This window comes from Erpetoichthys calabaricus, chromosome 12 (assembly GCF_900747795.2).
Source record: "Erpetoichthys calabaricus chromosome 12, fErpCal1.3, whole genome shotgun sequence".
In the NCBI taxonomy this organism is placed as follows: domain Eukaryota; kingdom Metazoa; phylum Chordata; class Cladistia; order Polypteriformes; family Polypteridae; genus Erpetoichthys; species Erpetoichthys calabaricus.
Window position 1 is genome coordinate 19,184,174 of NC_041405.2, and position 22,980 is coordinate 19,207,153.

Genomic DNA, 22,980 nt, shown 5'->3' on the forward strand with positions numbered 1-22,980 from the left:
TAGGATTAATAAAGTATCAATCTATCTAATGTGTAGCACCCACCTGAAGGATGCAACAGCAGCCATTTTTGCGCCAGTACGCTCACAACACATTGGCTGTTAGGTGGTACCATGGTGAGAGAGATAGCCAATTAGAGACAGGGGATGATTAGGCAGCCAGAATGATTAGATCGTGGTGGGCAATTTAGCCAGGACATCAGGATACACCCTACTCTTTACGAAGGATGCCCAAGGATCTTTGATGACCACAGAGAGTCAGGACTTTGGTTTTACATCTCATCTGAAGGACAGTACCATTTTTAAGGCACAGAGTGCCCGTCACCACACTGGGGTATTGGGATCCCCACACAGACCACAAGGTAAGCGCCCCCTGCTGGCCTCGCCAACACCTCTTCCAGCAGCAACCCAAGCTTTACCTGGATGGTCTCCCATCTAAGTACTGGCCGAGCCCAAATATGCTTAGCTTCAGGTGAATGGCCTTGCCTGAAATGTGTGTGGTATGGCTGCTGGCCCAAATAAAATTCTCAGACTCACTTATCCCAATTCACAGCCCTTGAGGGTAAGAGACGGGACGCGGCCCTGGGCGGGGTGCCAGTCCATCGCAGTGCCTACTCACATGCCACAATGGGTCAGTTCATAATCGCCAGACAATTTAAACCAACACATCTTTGAATACCCAGCAGAGAATGTGCAAACTCCACCAGGTGTAGGATTCACACCCCGGGCACTGATCCTTGAAGGGGCAGCTGCACTATTCACTGTGCCAGCAGGTCATCTTTGTTTGGATTACTTTGTCTTAAGTAAGAAACGCTACGATACAATGTGCTTTAAAGAGTATCAGTTCTTCAGCCATCCATACAAGGTGCGTTCCATCGATATGAGGACCCAGCCCAAGTCAGGATGCTAGTTCACCTCTGTTGGCATTATTTAATTAAATGCTTTGTATTATTGAAATTCTGATCAGTTGTTGGGAGTCACATTGGTCAATTCCAAATACTGCATTATAAGAATTTAAACGTAAGGCTGGATCGGCAGTGCTGCTGTCCGTTCTGACACCATGGATGAAGAGCTGCTGCTTAGCCTGCCAGGGTACGGAGATGACGGCATTGGGGTTGGTGGGAGTGACAAGTGCGCAACATCGCGGGCGTGAACAATATTAACGCTTAAAGCCATTTATTGGCTGTTAGTTCTGACAGTAATGGCGAGCCACGATGATTTGAGCACAAGTCACGAGAAACGGCAGCACCGGGCCGCGGATTAAAACAGGAGCCAGCCGGCTAGGCGCGCCATTCGGCTTTTGTGTAAAGTACACAAATTTGAACTCCGCCCCTTTGGACAGTAATAATGTGGGTTGTCTTGGCAACTCCGGGTTCTTCCATACAAGGGGAGGAGATTCAAAATTGAGACTGCTCCCAGAAGTCTTTATGTCGACTTCTGAAGAAGAAGAAGAAAAAAAAAAAAACAAGAAAAGGGGAAAAAACGGTGTCAGGACAAAGACCCCTGCTGCACGGGCACTGACCTGTTTGTAGACAAAAAAAAATTAATCAGGCAATCATCAGATTTATCGCTGGAATAAAGTGGACAATATGGAGGGAGAACTCTGCATCGCGGATTTCAAAAATTGTTTCTCCTTCGCTATCGATCAAGCCGTGAAAGCTACTTCTCATGATATCATGTGCAAAATGTTAGACTTCATCAACGACTACTTTATGGGCTTCCAGATGAAAGACGAGAAACACTATGACCACTTCAAACGCAGAGATGAATTTAAGAACTGCGCGTGCCACATGATTGAGGAAGCAGTCAAGACGGTGCTGGAGATCATCATGGCTAAGTTTGCAGACTTTATGCTTAACAGATCTGCTGGATCACATCCCAATATGTCCGACACGGACGCGGAGCTGCAAAGGCTACAGCTGCAGATCAAGATCTCCAGCAGTGAACTGGCACCAGTGAGGGGACTGGCGCGGTACGCCGGCAGTGGAGAGCCGCGCTTTAGTACGAGAGGAACCACCGAGGACCCGAGAACGCCGGACACGCTTCACGTCCCGCATTGGCCGCAGGTGGAGGCGAGGATGGATCCTGTGCACCCTGGAACTGGGAGCTGGGACCTGCCGCGATTAATCCCCGATTGGGAGAGAATCGGTGGGGTCTATGCTGCAGAGACACCAGTGCTGGGTAAGAGGGCTATGGGGATTGCCGCAATGTGCTCTGGTCAGCCTGGAAACGTGTCTCGGGTTAGGGGAGGCGGGGCAGGTAGATTAATGCCGCCTTGGGACCGCCGTAGAATTATGCATTTGCAAGTATAAAACGCGATGTCCGTTTTCACTCTGTCAGTGTGTGCTATGTGGCGCCATTGAAAGCATCATTGCACAGAAGATCACAATTGAGCGGCGAACTTGCAGGATGGGTTGCCCCAGATGTTCAAACGAATAATAAATAGTTTGTCCGCCGTCCACAAGGGCGCTACATCAGAATACTAACCCGATGGTAAGACGAATTCTGAAACTGAAGTTTGTTGAAGCAGCTCGCACGGATTTACCAACATGAATCTTTCTTTTCTTTCTGGATTGCCACTCTACCCACCCAATTTCTGAGCCCACTTAGAATAACCAAGAGTGCGTGTCTGTACTGGAAGAAGAATGCGAGTCCACCACGGCAGTCCATTTTATCCCAAAGTCGCTTAACTCGCCGGACAAGCCTAATCATTGATGAGCACGCCGCGCTAAGCTCTCCACCTAATCATTTACATTAATTTAGACAGGAAACCCAGGGACGGAAAATGTACATTATCGGATTAGCAGATCTGAAAACAACATCAGAAGTTTATTATGAGGCTGAAAGACCTCAGCACCTCCTAGGACTGCAGTGACTTCTGAAGCTCCAGCTACACCAAAGCGCTAAAGCGTGTCTTTGATTGAATTTGTGATTTAATTAGCCCGCTGGTTTTTCTCGTGCCGCAGTGTGCTTGTGAACTCCAAAGACCCTCGTGCACAGAACACGTTGCTTTTTCTTTTCCAAGAGGCGGTTTGGGTGAACGGGCGGCACGGTGGCGCAGTGGTAGTGCTGCTGCGTCGCAGTTAGAAGACCGGGGTTCGCTTTCCGGGTCCTCCCTGCGTGGAATTTGCATGTTCTCCCCATGTCTGCGTGGGTTTCCACCCACAGTCCAAAGACATGCAGGTTAGGTGGATTGGCGATTCTAAATTGGGCTTGGTGTGTTTGTGTGTGTCCTGCTGTGGGTTGGCACCCTGCCCGGGATTGGTTCCTGCCTTGTGCCCTGGGATTGGCTCCAGCAGACCCCCGTGACCCTGTGTTTGGATTCAGCGGGTTGGAAAATGGATGGATGGATGTTTGGGTGAAAAAAGGCATCATCTTCATAATGAAGTGACCCAGATGCAGCTGACAGCCCTTATAGGACGACTTTTTAAAGGGACTCTTGGCCATTAATATCTGTGTACGGTCCTCACAATCCAAAGAAAAAAAGAAAGAAAAATGGGATGGACAGTTTGACAAATGTGAGGACAAAAAAAGAATAGAAAACCAACAAACCGAAACTGATCTGGTCCTCCACTCTTTAAAATTCTGGATCTTTATTGGCACTTCACTGCAGGCGCTGTGGTTCCTTGCTACTCCATGACTTGACAAGCACCATTTCATTCTGGGAAGGGTTTATACCTCTGAAATTATTCTTTGGGCTTTGAACAGAAATCTTTAATATGTAGTATAGGCAACCTTAACAGATCAAGAAAACCTGAACTTAGCCCGGGTTGCTGTATGCAGCAAGAGTCCTGTTAAAATCAGGAACCCGCTGGCATTACGTAAATCTGCTCTAATATTCTATAAAGAATCATGACATTTTTTTGAGAGTTGAATTTTTTTCTTCTATAGCATCGCTCTGAAGAGTCACACTGGCACCTTCATTTTTAAAGAGTGTATCCCTCTTTAATTAATGACAGGAAATTAGCCTCTAATTTAGCATTGCGTTGCCTTGGAAACTGGCAACCACCACAGGACTTCACTTTCCTTAATTCCTCAGTTAAGTCACCACATCACTGACTTCGTCCTTCCATTCATTTTCCAAACCACCTTTCCACTCTCACTGCCTTGCAGGAATCCTGGACAACAATAAGCACAAGGAGCCAGTCCTAGGCACAGGGGTGGTCTGTCACTGCATGGGCACATTCCACTCTTAAATATAAAGGTGCCAGAGCGATGCCATAGGGGAACCATTTGTGGTTCCTGAAAGACCCATCCACATGAAGGTTCCTGAAAGAGCCTTTTATTTATTTAGATTTTTAACCAACTCCATACAGCAAATAACCATGAATAAATGGTAACAGATTTGTGAAATAGCAATGGCTCACGACTTTAAAAGGACTCTCACTGCATACATTCAGTAACACAGGCTAAGCCCAGGTTTTCTCAATCTGCTAGTGTCCCGCAGCCTACCATACATGAAAGATTTTTTTTTTCTACATATGAGGAAGATTTTCAAAGCACAAAGAACTAACTTCATATGCAAAGAATTAAATGCTGTTTGGTCAGGCAATAGTTCTACAAGGAATCACACAACCCAGTAAAGAGCCATAAAGTGCCATTAAAGAACAAGAATTTTTAAGAGTGTCTCACACACACACATGTTGACACTTCAGAGCCACCACCTTTCTTAACTTTGCCTAGTGAAATGCCTGTGTATTAAAACAGACTTAATGGTACAAAAGTAAGCGCATCTGTTTTGGTCATACCATAAATTTACAAACTTCTGTTCACCAGGTATAGGCCCTCTTTCTTTGTACGTCTTGTGGAGTTTCTTCACCGGACATTGCAAAACTGTTGTGGACACTGAATGATGTGATGCTCACCACACACTTTACTGTCTTACTGTCAAAGGCCACTTGCTTTTGTTCATCAGACATTCCCACCCTCTTGTGGATGTCATACGACATTACGTCTGGGCATGGATGCCTGATGGATGGACTTCTAAGGAATTTATTTATATGCTAGCTGTGCTGCCCATCTAAGGCAGGTAGAAATCTAAATAATGAACATAGACCTCAGTGTTAAGCCTATGTCTCCGTTATATGCTATTTGGTATGGGATTTGTAAAAGGAGTGTTAATGTTTGGGATGTGCCATCTATTGGAATGAGAAATAAAATACATTTTATTACTATAAATGTTTGTGATGCAGCATCTTTTGGAAAGACAGAGACATAGCAACTAGGGGGGCACATACACGGACACTCAGACACTTATCATTTTATTGAAGTGGACTAGCTGTGTTCTACCTATCTAAGATGGGTTGAAATCTAAATAATCAACATTGACCTCAGCATTAATGTTTGCAGTGCACCATGCAATGCATTTGTCTCTGTTATATGCCACTTGGTATGGGATTTAAAAAAGCAGTGTTAATATTTGTGAATGAGAAATGAAATACATTTTATTACTATAAATGTTTGTGATACAGCATCTTTTGGAAAGACAGAGACATAGCAACTAGTGGGGCACATACACGGACACTCAGACACTTATCATTTTATTGAGATGGACTAGCTGTGTTCTACCTATCTAAGATGGGTTGAAATGTAAATAATCAACATTGACCTCAGCATTAATGTTTGCAGTGCACCATGCAATGCATTTGTCTCTGTTATATGCCACTTGGTATGGGATTTGAAAAAGTAGTGTTAATATTTGTGAATGAGAGATGCAATACATTTTATTACTAAAAATGTTTGTGATGTGCCATCTGTTGGAATGACAGAGACATAGCAACCAGGCGGAAACAAACTTACCCTTTTATTGAGGTGGACTAGCTGTGCTACTTGTCTAAGACGGGTTGAAAACTAAGTAATCAATGTAGACCTCAGTGTTCATGTTTGCAGTGCACCATGCAATGCATTTGTGTCTGTTTTAAACCATTTTGTAGGGTATTCATAAAAGCAGTGTTAATGTTTGTGATGCACCATCTGTTGGAATGAAAAATACAGTGCATTTTATTACTAAAAATGTTTGAAATGCACTATCTGCATTTGTCTCTGTTGTGCCATTTGGTGTGGGATTCGTGAAAGCAGTGTTAACGTTTGTGATGTGCCATCTGTTGGAATGGCAGAGACATAGCATCCAGACAGACACACAGACCCTTATCCAGCGTTTCTCAACCTTTAAATATTTGCGACCCGAGTTTTTATAACAGTTTTAATTGCGCCCCCCTAATGTTTTTTTGAAAGGAGCCCACTAATACCCATTTGTTCTTTTTTAATTAATGATATATCATAGATGCATATTTTATTACACCTACTTAACTTTTATCGACATTTATCTAACTCTATATTTATTTTTCTAGTATCAGAATGTAGTTTTGAGTTCATTTGTTTTGGTTTCAATAGACGTATTTTTCATATTTTCGATTCTTGTTTTCTTTTTTTCACATCTTCGCGCCCCCCCTTTTTGTTACTTCATGCCCCCCTAGGGGGGCCCATCCCACAGGTTGAGAACCACTGCCCTTATCCTTTTATTAAAGTAGATAGAAATGTGAGGAGGCAATCTTCAATTGACTGAAACAAGGGCAAAGGCAGGAGTTCATTTCAGAGAAGTGAAAGTTCATGAATTCCATCTGTAAGCAATCATTTGGAGCTGTCAGAAGATATATTTCAGGAGGGCTTCAAACCCAAAATTCAACCCCGGCACCATCTTCTTGGGCTTTTGTGTAATTTTTTGGACATTTTTCTAAAGTGTTCATGGGTTTCAGGATGTCTTTCCTGCTTTATTTAAAAGTTCTTGATTTGTTAATGTTATCTTTTGATTATGGTGGCACAATGAAAGCTCTGTTGCCTCGTAGTATGGAGACCAGGGTTTGCAAAGGCATGCAGGTTAGGTGAATTGCCAGTGCTAAACTGGCATGGGGTGGGTAGATGTGTTTCACACTGTGATGGAGTGACTCCCTATCCAGGGTTTGATCCTGCCTTGTGCCCTGTGTTAGCGGGGATAGTCTCTTGTGACCATGGTCTGGATTAAGTAGGGTAGAAAATGACATGACATCATTCAATACCATTTTGTTAGGACTGTGGTCACCCCTATTTTGTGTATTTAGCATCATTCGTTACCTTGATAACATTTCCCACAATTAACCGCAACAGTGTGACAATGATATTATTGATCCGACTATTTAAGGATCACCCTCTTTAGTTTCAGTTTATTTAAAAACCCTGTGAACTCGTTGTTGATTGTTTCTTTAATTTCTCAATCTTTAACAGACCCCTTTCTTTCTGACTTTTGACTATGAATTTGGTTTTGCATTTTTATGATAATATTTAATTATAATTGTGTATCTCTGACTATGATTTCTCTTCAGGTCCTTTTCAAAGATTTTTCTGTCTAGCACAGGCAGAACAGGTATAGGTTTAGGGTTAGGGTAAGGGGACCCCCTTTCATCAGACCTCCAGAAACCCAACCACAAAAAAAATACATATTGTGAAGTGTTGAAGAACACAAGAACTCCAAATGAATAAATGGGGGGCCACAACATTTAATGCAAAACACAAAAAGAAAATAAAAATAAACAGGTGCTCAAAAGGCACAATCAAAATGCAGGATCCGAAAGCCTTTAAACACAGTGGGACTTCCCAAATAAGCAGCTTGAAAGAGTAGGTGGGTTAATGTGGAGCTCCGTCCAGGTTGGGCTTCAATCACGAATGAGCTTCCTTCTTCCGAGAATGTGCATCTTTAAACAGCCCTGAGTGGAAGGGGCGGGCCTTCTCTGGGCAATGAGGGCGGAGTCAGCTGTCCTGATTGGGTGTTTTCTTTGAGCTGTGGGGGGAAGAGACAATAACATAGTAACAGTGCCCCCTCTTGTCCTGGAGTAGAATCACATTGATGAGGTGATATTTATTTATATACTGGGGGGCTGTGCCCCTAGGTGGGCGCTACACGCTGGCCACTTCACGGCTCTGCTGCTCGCGTATGGGGAAGTGGATGTACAATTTAAACCGATTGTTATTTTCATGGGAATTGTTACATATGCATAATAGACCTAACTATTTTACATTAGAGTAAAACATACTAAATTGAAAGAAAATGATGTTTTATGTTGCGTTAGAGATATTCATTGCATTATTCATTTTTGTTCTGTTTGGCTTTGATATTAACACACAAATACTTTTTAAACTTACACTTTTACTGTAAAACTTCAGTAAAAACAATTTTTTAAATTACAATTTCATCAATACCACATTGAATTTTGATTCCATGTTTGGAGTTACATTGTGACAACGTATAACTCCCGTGAGTGAATATCGTTTCTTTCTCTCTAATAAATAACCTGAATTTTTCGAATGTTTGTCCCTGTGATTTGCAAGCAAGCACACTGGATTAGGCCATAAATAAGCCCACTACTTCTTATTTTTCAAAGAGAATCTCCACAAACTCAATGCTCCATTAAAAGGACCCACTCTCTCTGACTTCAATATAAAGGCTGAGAGAGGACAAAGAATCAGTGACATCAGGGTGGTTTCATCTCCTGGGGTTTCACCCACAAAACACAAGAAATGGCAGAATATTTAAAGATACTGTACAGTACATCTCTATTATAAAAGAAAGTCTTGAGACAAGACAAGACTATTGCCAAGAGATTTTTTCAAGTCCCGCACTCCACTCAACCATTTCAGGTTAACGGCCCTCGCCCGCACTCCTCTCACTTCTCATTCGTGTGAATGCTTTTGTCAGACACAGTTCCTGCTCACTCAGGTCTTATAAATGTTTATGTTTTTCTTACTTTAAGTTCCCAATAAAAGAAGACTTATTATGTCCAAATCTTAATTAAGAATTTCTTCTTGAAGGGTTATCAACAGAAGAAATGAGTACACAGGCAATCCTAGCACCGAGAAACGATGAAGTCAAATGAATTAACGCTAAAATTGTCGATTGGTTACATGGCAAATTGGTTAAATGCGTATCAATAGACTATGCTGAAACAGTTGGTGGTGATGTTGTGGAAGATGAAAACAACAACCTACAATATCCGGAATATTTACAATCAGTAACACCGTACAGTCTTTAACCGGCCGAATTACTGTTGAAAGAAGGATGTATCGTAATGTTATTGCGTAATGTAAGTCTGAGTGATGGGCTCTGCAATAGGACAAGATTACCTGTATTCAAAATTGGTCGAACAATTCTGACATATAAAATTTTAACAGGCGACAAGAAAGGTAATGTAGTACAGGGGATAACATTAGACACCAAAGGAGATCTTGATTTGCCTTTTGTATAAAAACGTTTACAGTTTCCCGTTAGAATAGCTTTTACTATGACAAGTAACAAATCACAGGGACAAACATTCAAAAAAGTCAGTTTATTTATTAGAGAGAAAGAAACGATATTCACTCGCGGGCAGTTATACGTTGTGTTGTCACGCTATAACTCCAAACACGGAATCAAAATTCAATGCAATATTGACGAAAAGTTAATTCCAAATATTGTATTCACTGAAATTTTACAGTAAAAGTGTAAGTTTAAAAAGTATTTAATTTCAAAGCCAAACAGAACAAAAACATATAACGCAACAAATAAATCTAACACAACGTGAAACATAATTTTCTTTCAATTTTTTATGTTTTACTATTTTTTACTATGGTTAATTACTCGCTGTGATGTCAAATAGTTCTATTATGCATATGTAACAATTCCCATGAAAATAACAATCTGTTTAAATTGTACATTCGCTTCCCCATCCGCAAAGTGGCTAACATGTAGCGCCCACCCGGGGGTTGCCGAGCGAAGCGAGCAGGGGGCAGAGCCCCCTAGTAATAAATAAACCAAACAGAAATTACATAACAACGTAAAGAATGATAATCTAAAATTAACCAGAATAAAAACAAAACAGAAAATATGCTTATGAAACATAACAGTGCCCTTCAAGGGAGAGGATGGTCTTAAAGCTCTGGTTTGTAGGAAAAAAAATGAAAACAGTGTTCTTTTATATTAAAAACAGTTGATTTAATAGTAACAAAGAGAAGCACAAAATGGCAGAGCAAGTATAAAAAAATAAGGTAATCCTAAAAGGTAACCCAAAGCCATTCTGAAATCCAGAATCAGAATCCACTAAGACAGAAGCAACAAATCCACAGTAACTGGAAAATTCAGCCTGTACTTACTATAATGATCTCCTCTCCACAACAAACAACGACTCTTCCCTAGACCTTAGCTCCCCAGCCAGAATATAAAAGCTGAAGATGGTCCCTCAATGGTAACGTCAAGGTGGGTTTAAACCCACAGAAGTCAAGGAAGATGACAAAATGTAGGCACACATACACAATAATACTGAATAATTAAACAAAATACTGATAAACATCTTAAAATCCCACAATTTGAACAATCCAGAAACAGAATTAACATGACATGAAAAATAACATTTGACAAAAAAAACTTTAAAATAAAAGAAGGCATACTTGGGCCAAGGGTCGGACCCAGGCTGACGTGTAGCATCCGTCTCAGACACTTACTAACGGTGCGAGTTTTACTCCTCATTAGATTTCGGAATGATGCTTATTGTTGCTGCAGTTGTTAGTGCACAGGATTTTTTTTTCTTCATTTTAGCTCTTTTTCTTGTTAAGATTCCACACCCTTAATTGCTTCCCTTTTTTTAATTAGTATCAGTTAGGAATGTGGCATAAATAACGCGGTAGTAAACATTGGAGCTGCTAATTTATACCATCTGTGCCAGTGTGTTCATTAATTATTAGCTAACCCTAACATTTTCCAACCCACCTAATCTGATTCAGGATAGATAGATAGATAGATAGATAGATAGATAGATAGATAGATAGATAGATAGATAGATAGATAGATAGATAGATAGATAGATAGATAGATAGATAGATAGATAGATAGATAGATAGATAGATAGATAGATAGATAGATAGATAGATAGATAGAATTCTTTATTGTCATTATGCATACACAACACACTATAAATAATAAAATAAACATAAGTATAAAAGACAGCAGCAATAAAACATCATCAAGTCCAGACTTTTCCTGAGGTAGTACGCCTGCAGAGACCAGTAATCTGTGTGCATGGTGGAAAAGCCTGTCTTCACAGCATTGGGAACAGGGCAGGAAACATCCCTGGACAGGGTGGCAGTCCATCACTGGACACACTCACAGCCACACTCCCTCACGGCCATTTTGGAATGGCCAGTTGGCCCAACACACGTGTCTTTGAGGATGAGGAAGGAGAACCCACTTGAGTATGCAAAGAGTGTGGCGTCATTTTTCAAGAACAGTCACTGCTTTTTTCTTTTTCTTCCTCTTCATCTTTTCCCATTTTTATGGGATGTCGATGTTCTTAATCAGCATTCTCTATACGGCACTCCCTCCCCAGTCAGACCCTTTTATCAATCCACCTCCGCTTTGGCCTCCCTCACTTTTTTGCCCACATATAATCTTATGTAATTTTATTTTCCATTGATTACATTTTGCCTGAAGAAGGGGCCTGAGTTGCCTCAAAAGCTTGCATATTGTAATTTTTTTAGTTAGCCAATTAAAGGTGTCATTTGGCTTGACTTCTCACTACATCATTATATCGCTACCCCATTTCACATTATTATAAGCGCTACCATTTTCCGTACTATAGCGTTGATGGTTTGACAGTATCACCCAGAAGGAAATATCACTGCGCTGTACGTGTCTATATAAAGGTCAGCACGTTGCATCTTTTAAGTATCCGAGATTGGATAAACTTTGTGTGGGTTAGCAGATTTCTAGTGTTTTCTGTTTTTCAGTTCAAAGAAAACGTTTTCTGCCTTAATGACTTTGATTCTTGATTAGTGTTTTGGTTTAGACAAAAGATATTCTTGACTTCCTGGTAAATAAAATCGGCTCAGTGTTTGACTGCATGCATCTCTCGGTAGTCTCTCTCATTAAAATCATGGGTCAGATGATAAACATCTTAAAATCCCAAAATTTTAACAATCCAGAAATAGAATTAACATGACATGAAAAATAACATATGACAAAAAACTTTAAAATAAAGTAAAAGAGAGGACGCTCAACCGACAACAACTGTGAAAAGCTCTGCTTGCAGGGCTTGGTGGTGGCACAAGCACAGGAGAACTCCTGTTGCTGACAGAGTAAAGGGCTTCTGAGGGCCTTTGCAATTCAGATATTGCAGATTGGGTGGTTGGTAAATGGTGACTGGCCACAACATAAGAAACATAAGAAATTTTACAAGCAAGAGGAGACCATTGAGTCCAAGTCAACATGGTCTTCCATCAAGGCCTTTAGGAAAGCCTTTGCCTTCATGTAGCTTGTCCATATTTTGCTGAAATGGGTTTCTTTTAGAAGTACAATGAGCCAAGTGCATCTCAGTTAATGGAAGGCTAGCTGGCCTGGTGGATACCATATCGTATTTTCCTGCATCTGTAGCTGCTCTATAGATCAGCAGCCACAAGAATCACACAAGACGTGGTTTGTGAATCCTGCCCTGCTCAGTTCACAAAAGGCCGCCAATTGGAGATGAATAGGCGCAGGTGTTCGTGACAGTGAATCCAAGGCGTATAAATGGAACACTTTGTCGTATGCACCTGGGTCTGATCACAGTGGCTTTTAAGAACTTTTCATTTACTGTTTTTATTTTCCATAATTTATCCTTTGATTTTCCAGCTGGAGATGCACATTGATAAATGTATGAATACATTCATCAGATCTTATTATGTAATAATATATCATTCTCAAACAAGTTTAATCCAATTCAAGTTTATCTCATAATTTATTTCTCTTCTTGGGTCGCTTGCTTTTGATTAACACAAGTTGGCTTCATCGGGCTGTGAACTCCAGCATGCATCGGGATGGTTTACGACCGAGTGTGTCGTGGCAGGGATGTGGATCAGCATCTCCAAATCTAAGGCCATGGTCCTCCGTAGGAAAAAGGTGGACAGTGCTCTCTCTGAGTGGGAGATGAATTACTGCTTCAGGTGAAGGCATTTAATTATTAAGGGATGATGAGGTTGATAGATGGATTGATGAAGCGAGCTCAGTCAATCCTCAGGGGTGAAGAAGGAGCTGAGTCAGAAGGCAAAGCTCTCAACGTACCATTCAATCTAAGTCTCTACCTTCACCTATGGCCATGAGTTTAAGTTAGTGACCAAAAGAATGAGATTCCAGGTTGTGGACACCAGGGGACACTCCAGCTACCCAAGCACCCAAAATATACAGGCTCTTCACACATGTTAAAAGGCAGCAGGAGTCTTTTATTGTGGCAAACTCTTTAAATCAAGTGTTTCCCACCACAGCCACAACTACAATAAGCACTGTATAACACAATAAAGCAACTCTTTGTTTTCCTTCCTTCTCTTCCACTGCCTCCTCCACTCCTCCTCACAAGTTTCATCCACCTTCTGACTCTGGCTCATCAATTTGAGGCAGGCAGCTCCTTTTATCTAAACCTCAGAAGTGCTTCCGGTGACATGATGCTGCAGCTCTGAAGCACTTCAGGGTGAAGTTGGAGCCCTACGGTGTAGGAACACCCAAATCCCGCAGTGCCCTGAGGCGTCCCCCACAGGACCCAATAAGGCTGTCCCATGGGACTACAATACTCAGCATGCCTTGTGGGCACCCATGCGGGGATCCGTGCTTGAGCTTGCTTGCATCTAGCATCCTGGGTGTGGGGAGAGCCCTGTGTAAGCTGTATCCCCCTGTCCTTCCATCTCAAGGACTTCCCGGCTTGGTAAAAACATGGGTCATCCCTCACAGGGTACAAGCAGCTGACATGAGCTTTCTCCGCAGGGTGAGAAGCACAGACATCCGACTGGAGTAGAGCTGCTGACCCTCTGCAGTGGTAGGAGCCAACTGTGATAGCTTGGGCATCTGGTGTTATTTAGGATAGGAAGGTTGAACTGACAAAACCTCCTTATTCTAACCTTTGTAGTTATTCTAACTAGACAAATGTCAAAAAAGTGAAGGGGTTAGAATACTTTCTGGAGGCACTGCATTCATGGACTCTCAAAGACAAATCTAGAAACAGCAAAAGAGCTGATGTTCCAGTAGAGACATTTAGTGTTCAAAAAATAAAAAAAGAAAACAAAGAGTCCAGGAATACCCGGTAGGCAGAGCAGGAGTCTTAGACATTTGCAGCCATGAGAAGTAAATGGTTCAGTCTGCAAGGATCCATCCCATATGGAAGCAGACAGTGAACAGCAACTTCTGGTCTGAGCCTTCTTTATATAGTGATGATGAATTGGAAGTCAGTCAGTTATTTGCCAACCTGCTTAGTCCTGAACAGGGTTGTGAGAGTCTGCTGGAGCCAATCCTGGCTAGCATAGGGTGCAAGGCTTGGAATAGACCCTGGAGTGAAGAGTGCCAGTCCATTGCAGGGCAAACACATACACACACCCACACACATCAAGGTCCAATTTAGCACTCCAGTCCACCTAATCTGCATGACTTTGGACTGTGGGAGGAAACTGGAGCACCCGGAGGAAACCCACGCAGACACGTGGAGAGCATGCAACCTACACACATGGAGGACCCAGAGCACAAACCCTGGTCTCCTTATTGAGAAGCAGCAGTGCTACCACACCACCCTGAATTGGAAGTGATGACATGAATCATCCAAGCCATCTTCCTTCACTCTAGAAGCCGAAATGGATTAGAGGTTATAGATTGTGTCACACCTTTATACTTCCCTGTTACGTACTCTGTAGGAGCTCATTAAACGTTCTCCTGGCTCGTGAATTTGACAATATATGCACTATAATATCTATGCTCATTGTCACATAATGAATGGCTGCCATGTTGACTTGACTCGTATTGCAGTTTGTTTGTTGGATCTTCAAAGCATACTCAGGTCATGGGAATTTAAATTTAATTTAAAGGAATGAAGGAGACATCATCTACAGGGAGATACACTTGAATGAGGCACAGAATATTCTGTTGTAACTCCCATTAGCATGAAACAATCTAAACCAAAAAAATACGCTATATACCTTGACGTATGTGTAATCGATTGCATTACATGCGATGCTGGAAGTGGTTTCCCTTTCCTGCCAGACACATTTCCTGAACATATCGGCAAGCATTATGGGGGAGAATAGCAGTAATTTCACGTTGGATATTTTCCTTCAGATCTTCCACAATGCAAGGATTGTTCCGATAGACTTTTCCTTTGAGCAGACCCCAAAGGAAGAAGTCTGGTGGTGTCAGATCTGGCGGCCGTGGTGGCCAAAGCCCCTTTGAAATGACCCTGTTGCCGAAGAAGGACTCAGTTTCTGCCATACTCCTTGCCAATGTGTGACATGTTGCTCCATCTTGCTGGAAGAAACCTTCCATTAACTCATAATTATCTAGTTGATTCCGACATCGCTTAAACAAATTCGCACCATGAAGATGCACTGCTCAATACTGTACACTACCATCCTGATGAGAAGTCGAGAGACTGAGTGAAGGGGTACGGGTGGTATGCACCCAGAAGTTGCAAACGGAGGTTAAACGTCACAACGGCTGTCTGGCACCTACTTCATCGTTCATACGCAGGGGTATCCCGGCTTGTTCGAAGCTCCATATACTGAGGAGCACATTGCACATTGCTTCGTCCTAGCGAGAGTTATTACAGAATATCGGGGCCTCTTTCAAGTGAATCTCTGTGTATTTTCCAGATGAGAACAAAAGGCAAGCTCTTGACCTTTGAGCCTGTTTGTGTTTAGCAGTGGCACACGGGAGGCATTTTGAGTTATTCTGTTTCAACCTAAACCCCCCCCCACACTTTAAAGTTTATAATTAAAACAAGGCCACACTCTCATTGTGAAGCAGGAGTGTCAGTTTCCACTCGTACAGAGCCATAGTGTCTGCAGGATCTCATTAGAGCTGCAAACTTAACAAGATGCTGTTTCACGCCTTTAATTGAACTTCTGGAATAATTAGGCTTTTCATTTTCTTTCAGCAGTCTGCTGGTGCGACAATTCACATTGCATTGGAGAACATTTATTAAGATCATAAGAGCACTAAGAGCTGTAATGTGATTCTTATGGACACCCAATTAGAGGTGACTGCTTTAATTGAGTTCTAATCAGACAGTCAACCCCTGGAGAGTGATGCCATGCATACACGACGCTATATGAGCTTCTGTTTCATTGTGGACATCTGTGTCTGTACCTCTTGAATTTGGCTTCATTGTAAAGATGTTCGGTATTTAATGTTAAATAGCATCTCCCAACACCTTAAAATGCACCACGGAGGAGCAGGAAGCTAAAGGTGACAATGAATGAAAGAGAGATATCGATTTTGAAACATTTATTATGAACCACTGCAGGAGAAATTACAACTTAATTAATTAAAAGTGAAGTATTAGCTAACAATTGCCAACCCAGTGTGCAATGATTTGGAGCTGCAGAGTTGAGGGTTTGAATCCTGACCCAGAGCCACCGCCATTGGGAGGCAACCATGAGAACTGTCAGGGGCCACCGAGCAGTGGGAGGCTAAAGCTGCGACAGATGAAATGGAAATCCCTGCGGTGTTCAAATCAAGTTGGCGTAGCAAAAGACCAAGGCGACTTATTGAGCCAGATGGATCTGACACAGAAGCAGATGATCAGGAATCCCAAGATCCAGAAGTAAAATTCAGAAGAGGCACGTTTCACGTTATGATGGATTCCTTAATTTCAGAATTGTTTGGCCATTTTGAAAGCCTAAACAACATATGATGCCTTTTTTGTCCAATTTTAAACTTTAGGAGCATGAGCACGGAGGAGATCTCAGCCTCTTGTGCAAATTTAGATGCAAAATATTCAAAGGATCTGGTTTGAAAGATGAGGTGATTCACATCAAGAACATGTATGACGCAAATGTTGAGGTCCGAAGGTGGGCACTGTGATCGTTGATATCATATCATGAGATACACATACAGAAAAAAATAAGTTGACTCTGTTAGTAATTTTAATTCAGAGCTACCAGACCCACCATGCATCATGAGACACAACATGCAATATAATATTATAAATTAAATTACGGTTGTGTGAAATTTCAGTGATTAACGTTAAGCTTGAGTGTAGCATAGACATGTTGAAAATGAGAACTAGAACTAAAAATATCGTTTTTCGTTTTACAAGCACGAGAAATGAAATTAAAGCAAACAGTGAAACTAAAACTAAATAAAAATGAGTGATATGTGAATGAACGAAAACTGAGTAAAAACGAAAAATTCAGCAATAGCATTTTCGTTCAATCCGGTCCAGTCATACAAAGGGGTAGTTTGAAGGTTGCCCTGAGCGTTCAGTTACGTTGTGCTGTTCATTATGTGGTGACCTTGTACCTTGGGCTTACTATAGTCACGTGGCACAACTTCCATAAAGGACCGTTGTTTGTTTGTTGAACACATTTGGCTCGTCGGGTTGAAGCAGTAAACACGAGTGTTTGAGGATGGTGAGTTTTTAAGCAGATGTTTGTGGGTAGAAAGTGAGAAAGTAACGTGTAGAAATACTTTAATTACAGCGCAGATGATAATGAAAGTAAACATAGCGTGCAAGAAGAAGAAAACGAATCTCCGAGTTTCAGAGCTGGACCATCTGGATGAGTGCTTAGTGGAAGTCCAACACTTATCTGGCACCAGGACTGCACTTCAGTACCTGCAGCAGAAATCGTCAACATACCATCTGCTAGTGCCAGTGGCTGAGGACCCCGTCTGTGCACTTGCATCACAGGCGTTCCTCGAGCGAATATTTTCATTCTGTGGCTATGGATGCAACAGACATTGTTTGAACAGGGACACATTTCTCCAAATGCATGCTTAACAGCAACGACTGGTTTCTTGGTTTGAAACATTTAATCTTGCCGACTACACTCATTAGGCCACTTAGTCTGTTTGGTCATTGATAGTCAAGCTGTGTTTAACGGCATTATGAACTGTGAGTGTATTTTTTTGACTGAAACATAACTTGCGTTGAAATATCTGTAGGCCGGCGTTTGTGGACTTGAAACAGAAAAAAAAAAATTAAAATTGTACTAATATGTAAAATGACCAGAACTAAATAAAATAGAAACTAAAATTTTAAACACAGAACTAAATAAAAATAAAAATTGTTGACTTCACAGAAAACTAGAATGAAATAAAAATAGAAATGCACTTTTTAAAAGAAAATAAAAAATTTATTATCAGAACTGAAATATCACTGCATGACGTCACTCGATGAGCTTGGAGAGGCAGAATTATCGTAGTACAAAGCCAGGGGTCCCAGGGGCTCTGCCATAATTGTCAGGTGCCCAAGATTTTCTGGCAGCAGGGCTGCCTGACCGCGTTCTGTGCCTACCTGCAGTTTGCCTCTTCTCTTTGTGTATTTATCTCCTCCCTCATGCAAGTTAAGTTTATTGGCAGCTCTAAATTGGCCTTGTATGAGTCAATATATCCTGTGTTGGACTGGAGTTTGTTCCTGCCTTGTGTCTTGTCAAGACTATACTGACTCCAGCTTAATTTACTGTACAGTTATTGAGTTGGTTGTGTTTCTTTCTTCTCTGCAGGTAAGCAAGATGTTGAATCCCACATTTTGGAAGATATGGTTCCCATCAAAAAAGAAGATATCTTTGAAGAGTGTTGTGCAAGTGCCCCAGCCAATTTGGAAAATGATATCTCTAGCTTCAAAGACAGTGAAGAGAGAGACACAAAAGCTAGAATCGCATCCCTGACAAACTGCAATATGGAGTGGAGGGCAGTGCACGTTAAAGAGGAACTCGGTGATGAAGGATCTGTCGTCATTAAAGAGGAGGCCAGCTACATTGACATTTCTTCAAATGTTAAGACAGAGGGCTCTGTTTTAATCTCTATACCTGATGATCCAGTTACTTCTGATCAAGCTGTGGACACCCAGGTAAGATGTGGCCAAGGTGGTCAATACACAGTGGAGGAGAGTAGCTGGTGCAAAAAGGAGGATTTGAGAAATGAGCTACAAGTTGAGACTATGAAAAGAACTAATGAAAACCAGAATGAACACCTGACTTCTACGCCAAATGGCAAGGAGTTCAAGTACAGGTCTAATATGCAAAGACAGAGGAGGTCCCACTCTGTGAAAAGGCCACACAGCTGTACCGAATGTGGGAAAACCTTTATTCGTCTAGGTCATTATAAAACGCACAGGCGCATTCACACAGGAGAAAAACCGTATCGCTGCATAGAGTGTGGCAGGATGTTCAGCCAACTGGCCAACCTCACAGCCCACCAGGCAGTCCACACCACGGAAAAGCCGTACAGTTGCAATGACTGTGAAAAATCCTTCAGCCTACTCAGTAGTCTCAAGATTCACCAGAGGATTCACACCGGGGAGAAAACATTCACTTGTGCGGAATGTGGAAAAACCTTCAACCAGTTGTATCACCTTAAAATTCACCGGAGGACTCACACTGGGGAGAAGCCATATAGTTGTACCGAATGTGACAAAACCTTCAGTCGCTTGGGCTATTTTAAAACTCACCAGAGGATTCACACGGGCGAGAAACCATATAGTTGCACCCAGTGTGGGAAGATGTTCAGTCAGCTGTCCAACCTGAAAGCCCATCATTCTGTTCACATACCAGACAAAGCATACAGCTGCAACGAGTGTGGGAAAACCTTCCGTCAGCTAAGTACCCTGAAAACACACCACAAATCCCACACTGAAGAGAATCCATACATTTGTACCGAATGCGGAAAGACCTTCAATAATCCCAAAAGCCTTAAAACACATCAGCGGAATCACACCAGAGAGAAATCTTACAGTTGTACTGAATGTGGGAAGACCTTCAGTCACTTAAAGAGCCTTAAAGCCCACCAGATGGTTCACACGGGAGAGAATCCCTACATCTGCGCCGAATGTGGGAAGAGTTTTATTCACCCAAGTAGTCTTAAGACGCACCAGAGGATTCACACCGGGGAGAAGCCGTACACTTGTAAAGACTGTGGGAAGACCTTCCGTTGGCTCTTCAGCTTCAAGGAACACCAGAGAATCCACACTGGGGAGAAGCCGTACAGTTGTAAAAAATGTGATAAGGCCTTCAGATATTTAGGAGACTTGAAAACTCATCAGAGAGTTCACCTGGGAGAGACGATCTCAGAAAGTAACCCATTGTGAAAAATTGATCTCCCCTCTCGAGAATGGAGCATGTCAGGAAGGTTATATGTGAGCACCTCTTCCGCAACACAGCAAAATGGAAAATTATTCGGTGTAGGATTGCACCAAGGTTACGTCAGTAATATAGTGGTTCAGAATGTGGAGCTCCTCTGAAGAAGATGAATCTCTCAGATCAGTCCCACTCCCTTCCAACTGACATCTGCAAATGCCGCCACATGGCTTTAGCTTTGCAGTATAGTTATTTTTTTAACATTTGCACCAAAAACAATATTGTTAGTATTCAAAGATGCTCAAACACAGCCTTAGAAACGAATGTGCTATGGCATCTAAAGAGGAGAAAGGGCTACAAGGAACTGTTGTCCCAGAATTCAAGGAGGCCAGTTTGCTTCCCTTATGCCTTAGTACAAATTCTAGTGTTCATCTCTTTAAATGGGCAATATTTCTCAGAACCAAAAAGTGTGCTCTCCTGAAATTCACCCATATATAAATCATCCAGGGGTAGCAGGAGTCATTGAGAGGCTCAGAGTGTTGTTAAAGTTGTGGAAATCTCTTGTCACAGTGAGCTGTTGAAAATGTTGGATGCAAATTTTCTCCAACCAATGATCTTGGGGTATAAAATCGATTGTGACCACTTAATTTAGGACTTACAAGAAGAACTGAACTGATGCCAGTGGTCAACAGGATGGTCTTAAACTGCACTATAATTATCATTTTGTGAGACAATTGTTTAGTAAAACTTCAGAAGTGCATTGAAATCGACACACGCCCAGGTTAAAATGAAAATGACTCGAGGTATCTTATTTGTAGAATGCAAGCGCTGTTGTGAGCAGGATGGCGGCTTCTGGACAGAGTGCTTGAAGTAGAGCACAGAAGAACAGCTCCATAAAGCAGAGCACAAGGCTGCCGAGCCACTCAGAGACTCCACTTGTGTACCCCACACTTCTGAAGCCTATGTTGTAATTGGGATGTTTGCAGCTTGTAAGGTGTAATTTGGGATCCGGATGATGATGACAAAATGCTATGAAAGGAGTCTATTTGTTGTAATCCAGGAAAGCAAGGCAGATATTTTGTAATTGTAGCTGGTAAAAAAAAGATTAGAAGTTTACTGGCCTCCACTGGTTAAACAGTACAGGTAAACTAGAAAACGTGGTGTGACGATCTGGGTCAGTTCCAGTTGGAGCCTCATGAGCCGTGTAATGAGCTGAGCAAATGAGGACACAGCAAGGGGTAGGTGCAATAGGTGCAAAAGTGTTCCATATTTTTATTAAAAACAATCAAAGACAAAGTGTTCAAAAAGTGCAGTGAAACATCCAATACGAAAATAGTGAATAAATAAATAATCCATTAAAAAAACGGTGAAAATGTGTGGAGGTTAAAATCCACCATATAAAAATACTGCATAAAAACAATGTTAAAAATCTCTGGCAAGAATTGGTCCTTTAAAAACTCACAAGTACTGGTGCAATCTACTAAAACTGACGTCTCCTCCACTTACCCCACATAAGATCTTGCAGCGGAGGAGACGCCCAACCAACAGACACAGCCAGTCCTCGAAAAATAGGCTTGAGTCCCTGCTGCTGTCAGAGACCCCTGGCAGGACGCCGTTCCGAGTCTCACCTCACTCCTTCCGTCTCCCGCTGCCATTCCTTGGACTTATATGAGTACCCCTATGAGCATCGCCCGCCACTCCAGCTACTTCAAAATAAATGCTCAGCTGGAGTTGACCTGTTCAGCCTCCTTGAGCATTGATCCTAGGGACTCTCCTCCCAGCTGCCTGCCTCCTCTCCCCTCCATCCTGGCATCTCCCAATCCTGCCTTGTCTCCTCCATCCATCCATTTTAACCTCCATCTCTCTTTTCTTTTCATCTGTTCCTCTCAGTCATGCAGGCTCCTCTTATCTTGGCTTGCCTAATTGGGTGCCACTGTAATGTGCCGCTCTGTCCGAGGTAAGAATGAGGCACCTGACTGACGCTTACATTCACACGTGTATGCACAATCAACCAGACATCCAAACCATCCCTGTAGCGGCATGTGCTCACACATACCCACAGGTGATTGTAGTCCGCACTTCCCAGGTCACCATTATTAATTTAAATTTGCTTTTCGCCACAGACTATTCATCACACATGGGTAGAGGAATTGATCATACACTATGGAAGCCAACATGCAAAGTCAAAAGACCACCACTAGGCACAGGCACAGCAAGCCAAAAGATGTGTACTATAGAGGTGGAAGAAATTCAATGCACTGCTGTACACGTGGAAAAATAGAGAGCACAGAGTAAAGTAGTGAAATTACCAATAAAGGTGACCATCAGACTCCATTTACTCCCAGAGGGTCACTGGTTGTCATACGTTTTTATTCACCACTGTACTAATTTATTGGCTGGTTTCAGCATGTGTTCACCTTGCTCTGAGAATGCTCTGAGATTTCCTGTTTTGTTATTAATGGGATGCACAGGGCAACAGCAGTTTTGAGAGAAACAGAGAATGGAATTGGGAGATGGCACAGACAGACCAGCATTCAAGCAGTAGTCATAACTGGGAAGACTAAATTTAAATAACCAAAGATCATGACATGTAGCCACAATCGAGGTCAAAGAATAGCACGGTAAATTGTAAACCATCCATCCATCCATCCATTATCCAACTCGCTATATCCTAACACAGGGTCACGGGGGTCTGCTGGAGCCAATCCCAGCCAACACAGGGCACAAGGCAGGAACAAACCCCGGGCAGGGTGCCAGCCCACCACAGGGCACACACACACACACACACACACACCAAGCACACACTAGGGACAATTTGGGATCGCCAAGGCACCTAACCTGCATGTCTTTGGACTGTGGGAGGAAACTGGAGCGCCCGGAGGAAACCCACGCAGACACGGG

The 22,980-nt window shown here is 42.2% G+C and overlaps 1 protein-coding gene across 1 annotated transcript; it reads left to right on the forward strand.

Annotated features, from left to right (window-relative positions):
• Positions 1-1,083: 1,083 nt before the first annotated feature.
• Positions 1,084-22,715, forward strand: LOC114662957 (zinc finger protein 30 homolog). The gene is made up of 2 exons (XM_028816702.2): positions 1,084-2,178; positions 18,508-22,715. The coding sequence occupies exons 1-2, from the start codon at positions 1,587-1,589 to the stop codon at positions 20,088-20,090; spliced, it is 2,175 nt and encodes a 724-aa protein (XP_028672535.2). The 5' UTR covers positions 1,084-1,586; the 3' UTR covers positions 20,091-22,715.
• The last annotated feature ends 265 nt before the right edge of the window (positions 22,716-22,980 follow it).

Bases quoted from the DNA above. Each gene is read 5' to 3' on its own strand.
- LOC114662957 (XM_028816702.2), top strand. From the start codon at position 1,587: ATGGAGGGAGAACTCTGCATCGCGGATTTCAAAAATTGTTTCTCCTTC. The intron at 2,179-18,507 runs GTAAGAGGGCTA...TCTTCTCTGCAG, and splicing joins TGCAGAGACACCAGTGCTGG to GTAAGCAAGATGTTGAATCC.